We start from the raw sequence: 15,886 nt of genomic DNA on the forward strand, positions 1-15,886 counted from the left end.
CCTGAAGGGTTCTTCTTTACCTCCCTCTGTTAGCATCCTTAACTTCCTTCAAGGATCAAACCAAATGGGAACTTCTGTAGTATTCTAGGACCTCCCCTTCTAAAGTTAATTTCCATATAGTCTGTATGGATCATGCAGGTACTTATTTATATGTTTTCTCCTTCAATAAACTATAAAGCAGGAACTGTTTTTGCCTTCCTCTGCAACCCCAAGGCTTGGTACTAACTATATTGTTGTCACTGAGTCTTTTTTTCCTGTCATATCCCACTTTTGTGACCCCATTTGGGGTTTTCTTGTCAGAGATACTGCAGTGGTTTGCCATTTTCTTCTCCAGCTCATTTTACAGATGAGGAAACTGAAGCAAACAGGGTTAAGAGACTTGCCTAGGGACCCACAGCTACTAAGTGTCTGAGGCCAATTTGAACTCATGAAGAGGAGTCTTCCTGACTCCAGGTCCAGTGCTCTATCTACTTCACCATTTGCAAATGCTTTTTGGTTTGATTGGCTGACTGGTTGATTCAGAAGTTTATAGTTTACCTTAGAGGCAATAGGGAACTGCTGAAAATTTTTGAATGACGTGGTCATTTTGCCAACTGAGTGAAGAATGGATTGGAGAAGGGAGATACTGGTAGCAGGGAATCCAGCTGAGGTTATATTAATGGTCCAGTTTAGAAATGATGTAAGTATTGATGAAGATGATAACAAGGTGAATGGTAATAAAGGAAGGAAAGTGAAATAGATTGTATAGGTATATTCAATGAGACAGTGAGAGATTTGATAGGTATTGGGAGGAAGAAGAAAAAGAAGGAGGAGGAGAAGGACGTAGAGGAGGAGGAGGAAAAAAAAGATGAATGCCATCACTAGGAAGAGGAAAGTTAAGAGGATAAGCCAGATCTAGGGAGAAGATGATGATTTCCTTTTTGGATTTGTTGCATTGAGGTAGTAATCCTAGAAGCAAAAGAATGGAAGCTTCTTGAAGACAGGGAAAATTTTGTTTTGATCTTCATATTCCCATAAACAAGTACATTGGCTTACCAATACTTGGTACATCATGAATATCTGAATTGAATTGAAGCTGTCATAGTTACTACACACTCTCAGTTTTACCACTGTAGTCAGTGCATCATCATAATAGCAACAACTAATAATAATAATATCAATTGTAAAGTGCTTTATCTTTTTTAGAACATTTATAAGACCATTTTTCATATGGGGTTCTTATATGAAAAGGTAAATAACAGTGTAAGAGTAATTGTGATAGGTACCAGAAGGATGATTTAAACCAGAGGTGTCAAATACACAGGCTAGCCCCCAACACTCCACAGTGCAACCCAAATCAGATTAAAATGTTACTGAGAAATATTTAACAAAATAGATTAAAACATATATAATGTTAGCATGTTTTCTAAGTCAACATGCATCCTGCAGGGATTTTTCTGTATGGTTTACTGGCCCTATCTCTCTTTGGGTTTGACATCACTGGAATAGTCCAAGCAAAGCTACAGAAATTCAGAGGAAGGAGAGATCTTTGTGGGGAAGGGTGGTAAGGGGAGACTTAGAAGAAAGAATGAAATTTAAACACAAACAACAGTGGACTAGCTCTAAGAAACGAATACGTTAGGATGGGGAAGATGTGCTTAGGGGACAACAAATAAATGATGTTATTGTAAAAGAGCCAAGTAAAAACATGAAGCAGAAGAGGTACTCTAGTCTTGATCCTAAAGCTGATGGGGAGTACTTGAAGGCATTTGAACAGGAGGAATGAGATGATGAGAGCAGCCCCCTAGGAAGACTGATCTGGCAGAGATATGCCAGGTAAATTAGAGTGGACTCAGAATACCAGTCAGGAGACTCTCATGTCAGTCAGCACAAAGTTATCAGAGTCTAAACTAGAGTTAAAACAATGAGATGTGAGAGAAGGGATGGATGTGAGAAACATTAAAAGGAAGAGTTAGTAGCACTTTGGGAAAAAAAGACTATGGGAACAAGGGAAAAGAAAGCATTAGAAATAAATCCATTTTTCATGGCTGGAGGTGTTGGGAGAAGAGGGCCCTATTAGTAGCACCTATTTATATATAAATATGGATGTTCTAATTATAAATTATAATTATGAATTCTTTAAAACTGATCCCTAAGAACAAGTATGCAACATTTTTAACCTAATTAGAAATAATTGGTACATTAATAATAGAATTAATTAATGAATAATGCAACATGATAAAAGTGGTCCTTTTTAGACTATAACTCCTGCCTTTGATACTGACTCCCTTGTTTCCCCACCTCCAAGTTAGTTTGCATAGTAGGTTTTTTTTATATCCTTACTTTACAATGAAGGTCCACCCTCTTGGAGTTTTAGGGAAACTGGCTTTGCTTGTTCTTCCTACCACAGCAGAAGGTTGTACTCCTATTGTGAAGTGTCAGAGAACAAGCTTGACCCCAAAGAGATAGGAGAAAATCCTTTTTCCCAACATTGTAGAGGTTTGAGGCCCATTGTTATAAAATACTGCAGATGTCAGATTTGTTCAGTGTAATGATCTGGCCCCCTCCTACCTTTGTACACACACACACACACACACACACACACACACACACAGCAGTGACATGGACCTCTTTGTTATAACTCCCACATGACACTCCATCTCTGCATCTGAACATTTTCTCAGGCTCTTCCCTATGCCTGGAATGCTTTCCCTCTTCATCTCTGCCTCTTGGCTTCCTTTAAGTTCCAGCTAAAATCTTTCTTTCTACAGGAAGCCTTTCCCAATGCCAATGCCCCTTAAAGTAAGTGCATTCCCTTTGCTGATTGCTTCTAATTCATCCTGTCTGTGGCTGGTTTGTACATTGTTATCTTCAGGTTGTCTCCCCATTTTACTATGACCTTGTATCCCCAGGGCTTTGCACAATGCCTGTCACATAGTAGGTACTTAATAAATATTCATTGACTCATTAGCAGTAATGGGTTTTACTGATTTTTCTTTCTTTAGAAAAATTTCTTGTAAAAAAGGATAATTCTCTGGGAGAGAGGAGAAGAAAGGATATGGGAAGAAATCTAGGCAATGCAAAAACAAAAGACAACAATACAAATTTATAAATATGTTTTTAAAAGCTATTAAATATCTAAAATGTACTGAGGGTCCCAAAAATCTTAGTGCAGTTTTAGGCTTTAATGGCTTGAAATTGCACTAAGACTTTTGGAAGACCCTGTATATTACACACCTTTTCCCATATGGTATCTCAGAGTTCAAATACCACCTTATCATTGCTTTGACTGTCAAAGGGAGATTATGTGCTTGGTTTAAGTAAATAACCTTCATTTGCCTGGCACAGTGCCTTTACACATAGCCAGTATCTAATAAATGTTTGCTTATTCGAATTAAAGTAGATACATTTCATTGTAAATCATAATAACCCTTCTTTGTTCCCTCTAGGCATTGCCTCCATGTTTGTCTCCTTTATGGTAGGCTTCTACTACAATACCATCATCGCCTGGATCATGTGGTATTTCTTCAACTCTTTCCAAGATCCCTTGCCTTGGAGCACTTGCCCACTTAATGAAAACAGAACAGGTAATAGCCAGGGCCTTCAGTAATAATTGGGGCTACTCCATCACAACTTGGTTTTCAATGATGAAGGTAACTATGTCACTGATGAATGGAACTGCAAAATGGGAAAACTAGTGTAGAAACCAAATGGGTATCTTAAATGCAGCGAGCAGAGGGACATAAGGTGGGAGTTTATTATTTACAGGAATCCTCTGCTGAGTCTATCTTTTTATGAAATACTTTCCATTTTATATAAAGAATTAGATAATGCATACAAAGTATTTTGCAAACTTAAAGCAGCATGTAAATATGTTGTTATCCTTGTTATTACTCCTTCATTTTCAAATTTCATGAATGTACATTTTGGAATTTAAGATTTGCTCAAAATAGGGTACACCTAATATCAACATGAAATGAGGCTTTCTTTAAAAAAAAATCACATTTACCGCTGCTGAGTGAAATGAGCAAAACCAGGAGAACATTGTACACAGTAACAACTGCAGTGCGCGAGGACTGATTTTGATAGACTTAGCCCTTCTCAGCAATACAAGGACCTAAAACAATTCCAAAGGACTCATGATGGAAAATGCCATCTACTTTAGAGTAGGAGTACGGAGTGAAGCAGACTCTTTTGTTTTTGTTTTGTTTCTTCTTTCTCATAGTTTCTCCCGTTTGTTAAAATTGTTTTATGCAACATGATTAATATGAAAATGTGTTTAATAGGAATGCATGTATAGAGCCTGTATCAGATTGCATGCCACTTATGCAAGTGAATGTTGAAAACTAAAAATAAATAGGTTAATTTTAAGAAAAAATCTGTGCAGAAAAAAAATTTTAAAAATCACATTTGAAAGAGGAAAAAAGCTAAGGTCGTAGGATCCTAGTTTCCGAGCTAGATTGGACCTTAAAGATCATCTAATCAGCTCCTTCATTTTATAAATGAGAAAACTGAGGCCCAGAGAATGAAGTGAGTTGCTTATGATCACACAGGGAACAGAACCAGAATTTAAATTTAGGAACTCTGATTCTAGATTGAGTGCCATTCCCACTACACCGTGCTTTACTCCTCCATAAATTTCCAGATGGAATCACAGCTTGAAATGAGATTTTTATGGGGCCAATTGGTATTATTATAGTTAAATGTGTTAGTTTTGGCTCAGTTCTGCCACTTACTAGCTGTATACACTTTGAGCCAATGGCTTAATCTCATTGGATATCTATTTGTTCATCTATAAGATGGTCATAACAATACTTACACTACCGTCCTCACAGGATTATTGTAATGAAAGTACTTTGTGAGCTTTAAAAGTACTACAGAAATGTGTGTTACTAAGGCTAAGAGGAGGAGGAGATTGTAAGTTCTCTGGGGACAGAGACTGTTTTCCATCTTTGCATCCCCTACACCTAGTAGTATATGACACATAGTAGACACCTAATATGGGATTGTTGGTCTTAGTTTATGAGCAAATATGAGAGGTTTATGGTTGTGCTACATACTATGCTCAAAAATAGTTATTTGAAGTAATCTGCGCTTGGTGTGGTGTTAGATACTACACAAAGCAAATTAACTGATTCGATCCCTGATCCCTAGAATTTCTTAGTGAGGACACATCCACCCCCTCCCTAAGTGTAAGGCAGTTATCTCGTTATCTCTATCTACATCAGAGTTTGTTTTCAAAACTTCTCAATGAAGCCCTTTCATCAGGAAGTTTGTAGGACTGTGGCACTTTCTGGAGAACTTTAGTTCCCCTAAACGGTATTTGAAATTACCCTTCATGATCATGCCCCCAGATTTCACTCCCCAAAACCCAGCTCAGTACAGAATTCAGCATGAGAGAGTTTTGTCTTGTGCCCTATTTAATGGGACTTCACCTCTAACTATTAAAAAGTCATCTTATAGCAAGGCTACTGTATAGATAAATTAATTTACAGCCTTTTTCTTCAGTCTAAAGTGGTTTGCTCCCTCCTGTCTTCACTGAAGGGTCTGAAAGACAGTGGAAAGAAGGTGAAAAAACTAGATTAATGGGGTTTTCAATTGCTCTGTGTCTCATTTTGTCTTTAGGCCTCTTTCTTCTTTTGGGGGGATGGAGAATGGGGAAGCAATCAGGGTTAAGTGACAAGATCACAGAACTAGTAAGTGTCTGAGGTCAGATGTTAACTCAGTTCCTCCTGATGCCAGGGCTGGTACTCTATCCCCTGTGCCACCAAACTGCCCCTAGACCTCTTTTTTCTTTTCCGAAGAGTCCTCCAAGAAGCCAGTTCACAGGATCTCCTCCAAGTCCTAGATGACAGACCAATGGGTTCTTCCAAATAGAAAAACTGCAGAAATTATCATTAGCTTCCATTTAATTCATTCACTGTGGAGCCACTATCAGAAAATTTACTAAATACTGTTTTGTTCCCATTTCAGATTATGTAGAGGAATGTGCCAAGAGTTCTTCAGTGGATTATTTTTTTTATCGAGAAACTTTAAATATTTCTACCTCCATTAATGACTCGGGATCTCTTCAGTGGTGGATCTTACTATGTTTGACAAGTGCTTGGAGTATCCTTTATGTGTGCACCATCAGGGGCATTGAAACAACTGGAAAGGTATTCAGGTTTAAAGTCTTTGCTGTGATGGCAGGGGTTAGGAGGAGGGAAAGGAAAAGGTGTAAGGGGGAAGTAGGACTTCTTTTAAAACTTTAGCCTCCAGGCTAAGGAAAGACCATGAAATAATAGTTTGGGAATTAAAAGAAATCTTAGATGGTGATGGTGATGATGGTGGTGGTGATGATGGTGGTGGTGGTGGTGATGATGATGGTGGTGGTGATGATGATGGTGGTGGTGATGGTGATGATGATGGTGGTGGTGATGATGGTGGTGGTGGTGATGATGGTGGTGATGATGGTGGTGGTGATGATGGTGGTGGTGATGATGGTGGTGGTGATGATGGTGGTGGTGATGATGGTGGTGGTGGTGATGATGGTGGTGGTGGTGATGATGGTGGTGGTGGTGGTGATGATGGTGGTGGTGGTGATGATGGTGGTGGTGATGGTGATGATGATGGTGGTGGTGGTGATGGTGATGATGATGGTGGTGGTGATGATGGTGGTGGTGGTGATGATGGTGGTGGTGATGGTGATGATGATGGTGGTGGTGATGATGGTGGTGGTGATGGTGATGATGATGGTGGTGGTGATGATGGTGGTGGTGATGGTGATGATGATGGTGGTGGTGATGATGGTGGTGGTGATGGTAATGATGATGGTGGTGGTGGTGATGGTGATGATGATGGTGGTGGTGATGATGGTGGTGGTGGTGATGATGGTGGTGGCGATGGTGATGATGATGGTGGTGGTGATGATGGTGGTGGCGATGGTGATGATGATGGTGGTGGTGATGATGGTGGTGGTGATGGTGATGATGATGGTGGTGGTGATGATGGTGGTGATGATGATGGTGGTGGTGGTGGTGGTGGTGATGATAACTAGCATTTATATAGTGCATTAAGGTTGGTAAAGCATTTGACAAATGTTATCCATTTTATTCTTACAACAACTCCAGAAAGTAGGAACTATTATTATCGTCATTTTACGGTTGAGACAACTGAGGCAAATTGAGGGGGTCCTATAGGTAGTAAGTGACTGAGGGAGAATTGGAATTCAAGTCTTCTTGGCATTCGATACACTGTGCTGCCTTGTTCCCTATAAGAGGACCATGAGTCCAGTACACTCATTTTATAGATGGAGAAATGAAGACACAGAGAGTCTATTTGACTTGCTCATGTTCACATAGTTAGTAAGTGCCAGATGTGGTATCTACACTCAAGTCTTCCTGATTCTTAATCCAGTTTCCTACTCACTACTCCACACTCCCTCAAGAGTAATGATCAATACAGAATCCTGATTAACCTAAAATTAATGGAGAATACTACTACAATCACCACCACTACTACTTCTACTACTACTATTACTACTACTACTAGCAAATGTTTACAAAATACTTTATTTTCCAAAATACTTTACATTATATTATCTCATTTGACCTTTACAATAACCCTATGATGTCAGTGTCATTATTATCTTCATTTTATAGACAAAGAAACTTGAGCCTGAGAAATATTATAACTTGCCCAGAATCACACAGCCAGTTAGTGTGGGGAGCAGGATTAAATTAAGATCATCCTGACTCCAAGTCTAGTGTCCACTTCCTACCCTACCTCAAGAAAAAAGATCCATGTAGAATCCTGTTCTATGGTGTAGACTAATAGGGCTAGAGAATGTGTGGTGGATAGAGTTCTGGGCCCAGAGTGAAGAAGACCTGAATTCGAATCCAGCCTCAGACACTTACAAGCTATATGACCCTAGGCAAGTCATTTACCTTTGTTTACCTCAATTTTCTAACTGTAAAATGGGGATAATAATAGAACCTACCTCACAGGGTTATTAGGATCAAATGAGAAAATATATGTAAAGTGCTTAGCACAATGCCTGACCCATAGTAGGTGTTCAATAAACACTTGTTCCCTTTCCTACATAGAAATGATTCCCTGATCCAAGTCCCTCTACAAAACTACACATGACTTGTTTATGTGACTTTTTTATATAGCTAGACCTTTCATTTATCCATGGTAACTTACAAAATACTTCACAGGATTATACTATTTGTCAGTAATTCAGCTGCCTTTGCAAGCTGCCAGTTTTTCCAGGACAGGTGTCCACTCAGAGAAGGACATAAAAAAAATTTGTATCCCCCTGGCCAATCCAGACATCTGGTCATCTAACTTATATTTGCTTTGCTACTCGGGTAAGGATAGAGAGAATTAATTCCATTCTGGTGAATACTGCTGAGAAATGACACTTTTTGAAAAATCAAACCCCAAAACAACTGCTGCTAAGCACACTCCAAGTTTATGTGTCCATAAAACAAGTATTTATCAAGAGCCTACTATGTGCCAGGCACAGTGCTAGACAATGGGCATGTCAAACTTACCTCGAAAAGCTTATGTTCTATGAGGAGGGAACAACATGCACCCATAAATACAGACAATATGCCAAATAAATACAGAGCAAGGGGGGAGAGTACCAAGAACTGGGTGTTCAGGGTTAGGCTTCAGGCAAGAATATGGCACTTGAGCTGGGCTTTGATGGAACCCAGGGATCCTTTAAGACAGAGGCGAGGAGGAGGGGAGGGCATTACAAGCAAGGGCACTGCCTATGCAAAGGGATGGAATCAGGAAATGGAATATCATTATGCAGGAAACCCTAAGCAGGACAGTCTGGCTAAACTGAAGAATGTATGAAGGACAGTCATGTGCAACAACTTGGAAAAAGTGGTTGTTGTTCAGTCATTCAGCCGTGTCCGACCCTTCGTGACCCCACAGACCGGAGCTTGCCAGGCTCATCTGTCCTCCACTATCACTCAAAGTCTGTCCAAGTTCAGGTTCATTGTTTCCCTGATATTATCTGTCTAGAAGCAGACTGTGAAGGTATTTGAATAACTGAAAGCTTGTATTTTATTCTAAAGCTAACAGGGGGCCACTGGAGCTTTTGGAATGGGATAATGACCTGATCAGACCTTACTGTGGGGATACTGATTCAGCGACTGAAGGGAAATGGATTGGAGAAGGGGGAGAATCAAAGTGGGGAGGCCAAGGAGGAGGCTTTTTGCAGTGGTCCAGGGGAGAGGTGAAAAGAGTCTGAACTAAAGTGGAGCCAAGGGAAAGGATAGAAGAGATATTTCAGAGATAAAATTGGCAAAACTTGGCAACTGTATTTTTATCTTATTATATAAATTACTTTCGATCTAAAATCAAAGGATCATAGATTTCAGAGCTGAAAGGAACTCCTTGTGATAAAGTACTTTGGTTCTGTTTCACACATTTTAAAATATGATGTCACTTCCCTTTCAGGCTGTGTACATCACCTCAACTCTTCCTTACATTGTCTTGACCATTTTCCTTATCCGTGGCTTGACGCTGAAGGGGGCCACCAAGGGAATTGTCTTCCTCTTCACACCCAATGTAAGCACCTTTGTCTGCTCTAGAATTACAGTCCTGGACCCAGGCTCTATTTTCTGATTCGACGATAATCCATAGTGAGACCAAGTCTCTAAATCTAAATTGTAACTGATTGGTATGCCTTGTCTTCTCTCTCAGTTCAATGCATTGCTGTTCTCCATTCACATCGAGGGATGGTCTAATGTGGGCAGTCCTAGTAGGATCTTTGGGGGCTTCCATTTATTTCTTTTTTTGAGGATTTAAAGATTTTCATCAAACTACCACCTCCTGATGGTAATCCTGGGGTATTTGCAGTGGATTGTGAGATGCTATCTTGGTTTTTTTTAAGTCAAATTATTTATAACATGCCTTCATTAGATTTTGGTAACTGAAATTTTAATTTTAAATTAAAATGAATTTTAACTGTAATTTTTAAAGACATTTTATTTCGGCATGGATGCATCATGCAATAGCAAAGACAAGAATTCAGGTTCTACGTCAGCTACTTATTATGACCTGAGACATTTAGTTTACCTTTCTGACCCTTATTTTCCTCATATTTAAAGAAAATAGAGGCCTATGCTTATGCCCCCCAATTCTGGGTTGTTTTGAAAGTCAAGTGAGAATGCAAGTGATCCTAACTGCAATCTTAATCCTCCAAGGTGTTTTATAAGGGTAATTATTATTATGCACTACTTTCAAAAGATCTCTGAGTTCAGTAATAAAGGATATTCCTTTCACTGAGAAAAAAATCTATGAGGGCAAATGAGATGTGCACGAGTCAGAGGCCAGCTGCCATTTACCCTAAATATTACTCATCTCCTAAAAGCAGTTTATTAGATCATCCATCCAATTTATAAGGTATCCCTTTTCAGTTTTATAAAACTGTCCCCAGAGTCACTCAATTTTTACCCCTGCTTACATTTTTAATAGCACCTTGTCTTCCTCGTTAAAAGAGAAAATTGTGCAAAGTTAGAGGAAAGCTTGACTTTTCCTCTTTACTACCAGTGCAGAAGAGTTAGCTTCTACACAGATGCTCTGGGACTTTCCAAGAATTTTACAGAATATCTTCAGGCTTATCAAAACTTTCAGCAGTGTACGTCAGTGGTATCGACAATGCTCGCAATGAACGGTGTGCTTCCTACTCCCTCCCAACCACGTGCACTGCTTGCTTATTTGCTAAGCAAGCATTATCAGTAAAAGCAAATTGGACCCCAACATTTGGGAAAGAACCAGTAAGTTTAAATTCCATGAAATCCGTTGACATTCCTTGCTTCTTGGTTTCTCTTGCCTTATTGAAAGATTGTGCTGCCCTATGAGGCAGAAAAGGGGATGATGGAGGAGGGCAACCTTAAGTTACTGAGCTGTAGCAAAGATTCCCAAACTTATTTGGCCTACCGTCCCTCTTGAAAAACAAATTGCTCAATGCCACCCTGGAAATCTACTTTCTTTATCCCTTAAATGTTTTTTTTTAATTGCATCATTTCAAAAAATATATTTTTAACTTTAATAATGTATTATAAATTTGTGGGATTTTTCCTGCATTGAAATTTTGATGATTTGCATCATGTAACCATGTATTGTAAATAAGTCATTACAAGCACATATTCCTGCTGATGCAGCTGGACTTCTTGACAATGCAAAACATGTTGGCCTGCCAACATTTGCTTGTTAAGGCCTTTTGGTGAACTTGACCACTGATCAGTTATAACTTGCATTTTGTGTGTTTATTTAGAAAATAATGTAATCACTCCAACTTTGATTCTGTTCCACAAGAGATGAAACATGGAGGAACAGTTTTTCAAAATTTTCTTCTCTTCTTTCCTTATACTTCCACTGTCTCCTTATTTTTATTCAATGCCCCCCAACGGCACCAGAGACTATTACCCCACCCCCATTGTTCCAGTGCCCCCCTCCCTGGGGGGGGGTAATATAGCTCACTTTGGGAACACAGGACAGGATTAATTCTTTTTTTTATTTGACTCCACAGGTCACAGAACTGGCTAATCCATCCACCTGGTTGGATGCTGGTGCCCAGGTGTTCTACTCATTCTCTCTGGCCTTTGGAGGCCTCATTTCCTTCTCCAGTTACAATTCTGTGCAGTAGGTATCTGACACAAAGGAAAAGTGATATTTGGTTCCAGGTCTGAGAGGTCAGCTGGAAAGAAGCCTTGGACAAATTAGTTAAACACTCTCAGCCTCAGTTTCTCTCTGTGAAAAACAGAGATAATAAGAATTATATATACCTACCTCAAGGTGTTTATTAGTAAGAGGAGAAGAAGGAATGTATATGAAAGCCCTTTAAAAAGTATGAATGTTTCACAAATTATTAGTTTAGTAAAAACCCTACTATGTGAGGGAACTGGAGGAGATTCTTCCACCAGGGGTAGGGAACCTGTGGCCTCGAAGTCACATGTGACCCCAAAGCCACATGTGACCCTCTAGGTCCTCAAAAGTAACCTTTTGATGAAATGAATTTGGATTCCTAGAGGGCCACGTGTGGCCTCGAGGCTGCAGGTTCCCTCCCCCCCATAATCTAACTATACAAGGATGTAGAATAATGCAACTTTTGATACCTTGATATTAGTATATACAAAATAAAGAAAAAATTGCCTAGTGGAGCTCTTCAGGGGATCTGCTTTAGTAAGCAGACATCAATGGTTTATTCTCAACATCTATCCTCCATCTCCCTTTCCCATAAAATCTAATCAGTGGAAAACCATTGCTTCGTCTTTCTTCCCCATGTTTCTCATATCTGTACTTTTCATTTCTACTGGTCTAGGTCAGACTCCCATTATCTCAAGCCCAAATGATTGTAGTAGCCTGTAATCTGCCCGTTCTACCTCTATTCTCCATGCCCATAAATTGTTTTGTTCATGGCTGCCAAGGCTAACCTTCCTAAAACATGGCTCTGATCACGTCACATGCACCCCCAACAAACTTTTAATGGCTCCCCTCTCCACAAGCTGGAATTCATGTTCCTCTGTAATCTAATCCCCATATTCCTTTAGTTTGGTTTGAAAACATTTAAGTGCCTACTACATGCAAGATATTGTGGTAGTTGTGTGATTGAAAGACAAAAATGAAACATTCCTCAAGAAACCCTTGTTCTCTTGGGTGGTGGTGGTAGGGAAGTGAGGAGTTGGCCAAACGAATGTGGCCAGGGGGTATATAAGTGTGGTTAAAGGGAAGACAGGATGAGGACAAAGGAGAGTCCAAACAAAGTGTGATAAGAATGTTTGAGGAAGGAGACAGAGCATGGTCAACCAGGAAAACCCAGCTGTGGACTACAGAAAAGATGGAGTCCAAGGCAAGCTGTAAAGGAAACTTTTCCAACTGTCTCCCTTTCGAAGCCATTGAAAGAACCTTCAGCTTCAGCCAAAGTGATCTGTTTACTCCCTTTCTCCATACCTCTATCCTTTCTCCTAGCCGGGCCAGCCTCCCTATTCTTCTCCATCCTACCTTATCCTGAAGCCTGTTTTCTCATCCTCATGTGGGTCAAGTGAGATAATATATGTTAAGCACTTTGCAAACCTTAAAGTGCTATATAGTGGTTAGTCACTCATTCATCCATTCATTCATTCATATTATTATTGCTCAAAGAAACTTTCTCAGATTTCACTAGCCTCAAGGGTCTCCCTATTGAAACTGAAGGTCTTCATTAATTGCCTGAACCATTGACAATGAGTCACATGTTATCCTGTGACATCCACCATTGTCTTATGTAACTTTTCATATGTGTTATATCCCTAACTAGATTAGAAACTCATGGTAGCGCTTTACAATTATCACCTCACTTGCTCCTCCTCACAATAACCTTGGGAGGTAAATGCTATTATCATCCCCATTTTACAGATGAGGACATTGAGGCAAACAGGGTTAAGTGACTCGCTCAGGGTCACGCAGCTAGTATGTTTCTGAGGTCACATTTGAACTCAGGTCTTCCTGACTCCAGGCCCAGCACTCTCTGCACTGCCCCACCTGGAGTCAGAGAAGGTGCAAGAGAGCCAGAGAAAGGTCCACCTAGGGTTAAAACAACAAAGTTGCTTAACAAGAGCTCTAAGGTTCCTTGTAGCTCCAGATTCCTGATCCACCCACACAGAAGGGGTTGGAGATTACTCCGTAGCTTGGGAATGGTCCAGAGAGTATTAGACTGCCATTCTGGATACCTGGGGTTTTGTCTCAGCTCTGCTATTAACTTATTGTGGAACTTTAAATAAATGACTTCCTCTCCCTGGGCTTCCATTCCTCACTTGTAAAATAACAGGTCTGCTCTAGGTGACCTTTAAATGACTCCCTAGTGCCAACTTTCTAATTCAGATCTTTAATTAGGGTCTAAGACTGCTGCAGGCATATTGGAAACCCACCAGTTACTAAAATTGAATGTGTGTCTCCTGGGTCTAATGCTCCTTGCTTTTATTCTGCTTAAATAGGACACATTTAAACATGAAGTTTTATTTCCTTTTAAACTTTTTTCTTTTATATTATGAATTTAACAAATGTCAAAACACATGAACATTTCCAGGTGTAAGCTTCTGAATATCATATTAAAGTTACATAATCTATCTGGACCTCAGTTTCCTTATCTGTAGAATGAGGGGATTGGGAGAGATAATCTCGGAGATCCCTTATAGTTGTAAATCTGATTTTGTGGTTAGAATGAGCCAGACACTAAAATTCTTCATTGTAATCCAGGAGCCTTCAGAGGCCCTCGGAGCTCACAATCAAATGCTCAGTAAGAGACAAGAAGCATTTACTTAAGGGACCGTTTGTCTACTCATTTCTACTGGCCCAGCTTTTCTCTCTGGGGTAGCTATCCCAGTATGGTGAGAAGAGCACTTGACTAAGATTCAGGGTACAATCGATCTGTCCGTGGCTCTGCCACTGAGACATGTGACTGTCCTTCTTCTCAAAGAGGACTTTGACATCAGGAAGGTGATGTCATGACTTGCAAGTGAATTGGATTTAAGTGAAGGAAGACTGTATAGAGTCACCAGCCTCAATCTCTCCTCTGGATCCATGTGGGTCCTGTATTCAAACCATGTACACTCAATGTTTTTCAATTTTCTCATCTGCAAAGGAAAGCGGGTCGAGTAGATCTTCTTTCAGGTCTAGCTGTATGACCCTGGGCAAGTCATTTAACCCTGTTTGCTTCAGTTTCCTCATCTGTAAAATGAACTGGAGAAGGAAATGGCAAACCACTCCAGTATCTTTGCCAAGAAAACCCCAAATGGGGTCACAGAGTCAGAAACAACTGAAAACAACTGAGTAACAAGGTCTTTAATAATTCTAATAACTGGGAACGTGATGTAAATGATGTATGAGACGTTCCCTCCTAGTCAGACATTACCTGTCCCATCTTCTCAGTACTGTACAGTACAGTACCATGCTCAGTACAGTATTCATTCTGTGTTCCTGAACTGATCAGAAGACTTTTGGATTCATTTGATTAGGTGATAAAGGGATCTCAGGGAGATATAGCATGTTTGACTCCATGACTTGTCATATACACTTAGTTCATCACAACCACCCTTCCTTCTACCTTTCTAGCATGAGGAGTTCAATGAGGCTGAGTTCTAAATAGAAGCCACTAAGCCCCAAATTTATGATACTTCACCTGGACTTATTAATGATGCCAACTTGGTCTTGTTCAAGGAGACATTGCCAAATAAAATGGTTCTGCTTTCCTCCAGTTCCTTACCATTCTGCCCCTGCTTGCCTGGCCCCTTCAGTAGCCCTTTCATTGATGTGCTAGTAAATGTTTAACAACTGGTTGCTTGAGGAAAAAATCTGTACCACAAGACACGTTTAAATTTCAACTCCATTATTAACGATTTTTCTATTACTCTCTTAAGTCTAGACAATCAGCAGAATAATAAAGCAAGCCCTCATTTGTAGGTTTTGCCAATTTCCTAGGTGTCAATGAAAATTTAACAATCAACTTTGTAAGGTTTTCTGAAGAGCTGGTTTGGCCTGGCTACAATACACCCCTACCCCAGGTCTTTCTATCAGTCATTCCTGCTCACTCCAAGTGTTCTTGAAGCAAAATCTCTACATGGGGAAGTTAGGAGCATCTGAGAAAAATGACAAGAAAGTCTCAGGGGATGTGACAAACCTTAGCTGCAGACTTCGATGGGGCATCCATGGCAGTTGAAGGCCCAAGTCCAAGGGTCAAATGCAAGCCAGGGATAGGGAAAGTGATAATGGATGGGGGAAAGGCTTTCAGTGAACAAATGGCTGATGATTTCAGCTTTGGACAGGCTAATCAATAGAGCAGCACCCAGAAAGAGCTTCCAAAGGCTTGCTCTGTCAGGAGGGGAGGAGGGTGGGACTAGAGGTTCTCAAAGTTGCATTAGTTTCAAGC

General features: G+C 40.1%; 1 protein-coding gene across 1 annotated transcript in view; it reads left to right on the forward strand.

The window, feature by feature from the left end:
• Nucleotides 1-15,886, forward strand: part of SLC6A19 (solute carrier family 6 member 19) — a 47,025-nt gene that overhangs the window by 18,744 nt on the left and 12,395 nt on the right. The window contains exons 3-6 of the mRNA XM_072605355.1: nt 3,429-3,566; nt 5,953-6,134; nt 9,436-9,546; nt 11,513-11,625. Coding sequence (XP_072461456.1) covers nt 3,429-3,566; nt 5,953-6,134; nt 9,436-9,546; nt 11,513-11,625 — 544 coding nt within the window. The remainder of the gene's footprint in view (nt 1-3,428; nt 3,567-5,952; nt 6,135-9,435; nt 9,547-11,512; nt 11,626-15,886) is intronic.

The sequence above is a fragment of the Notamacropus eugenii genome, chromosome 4 (assembly GCF_028372415.1).
Source record: "Notamacropus eugenii isolate mMacEug1 chromosome 4, mMacEug1.pri_v2, whole genome shotgun sequence".
NCBI lineage: Eukaryota > Metazoa > Chordata > Mammalia > Diprotodontia > Macropodidae > Notamacropus > Notamacropus eugenii.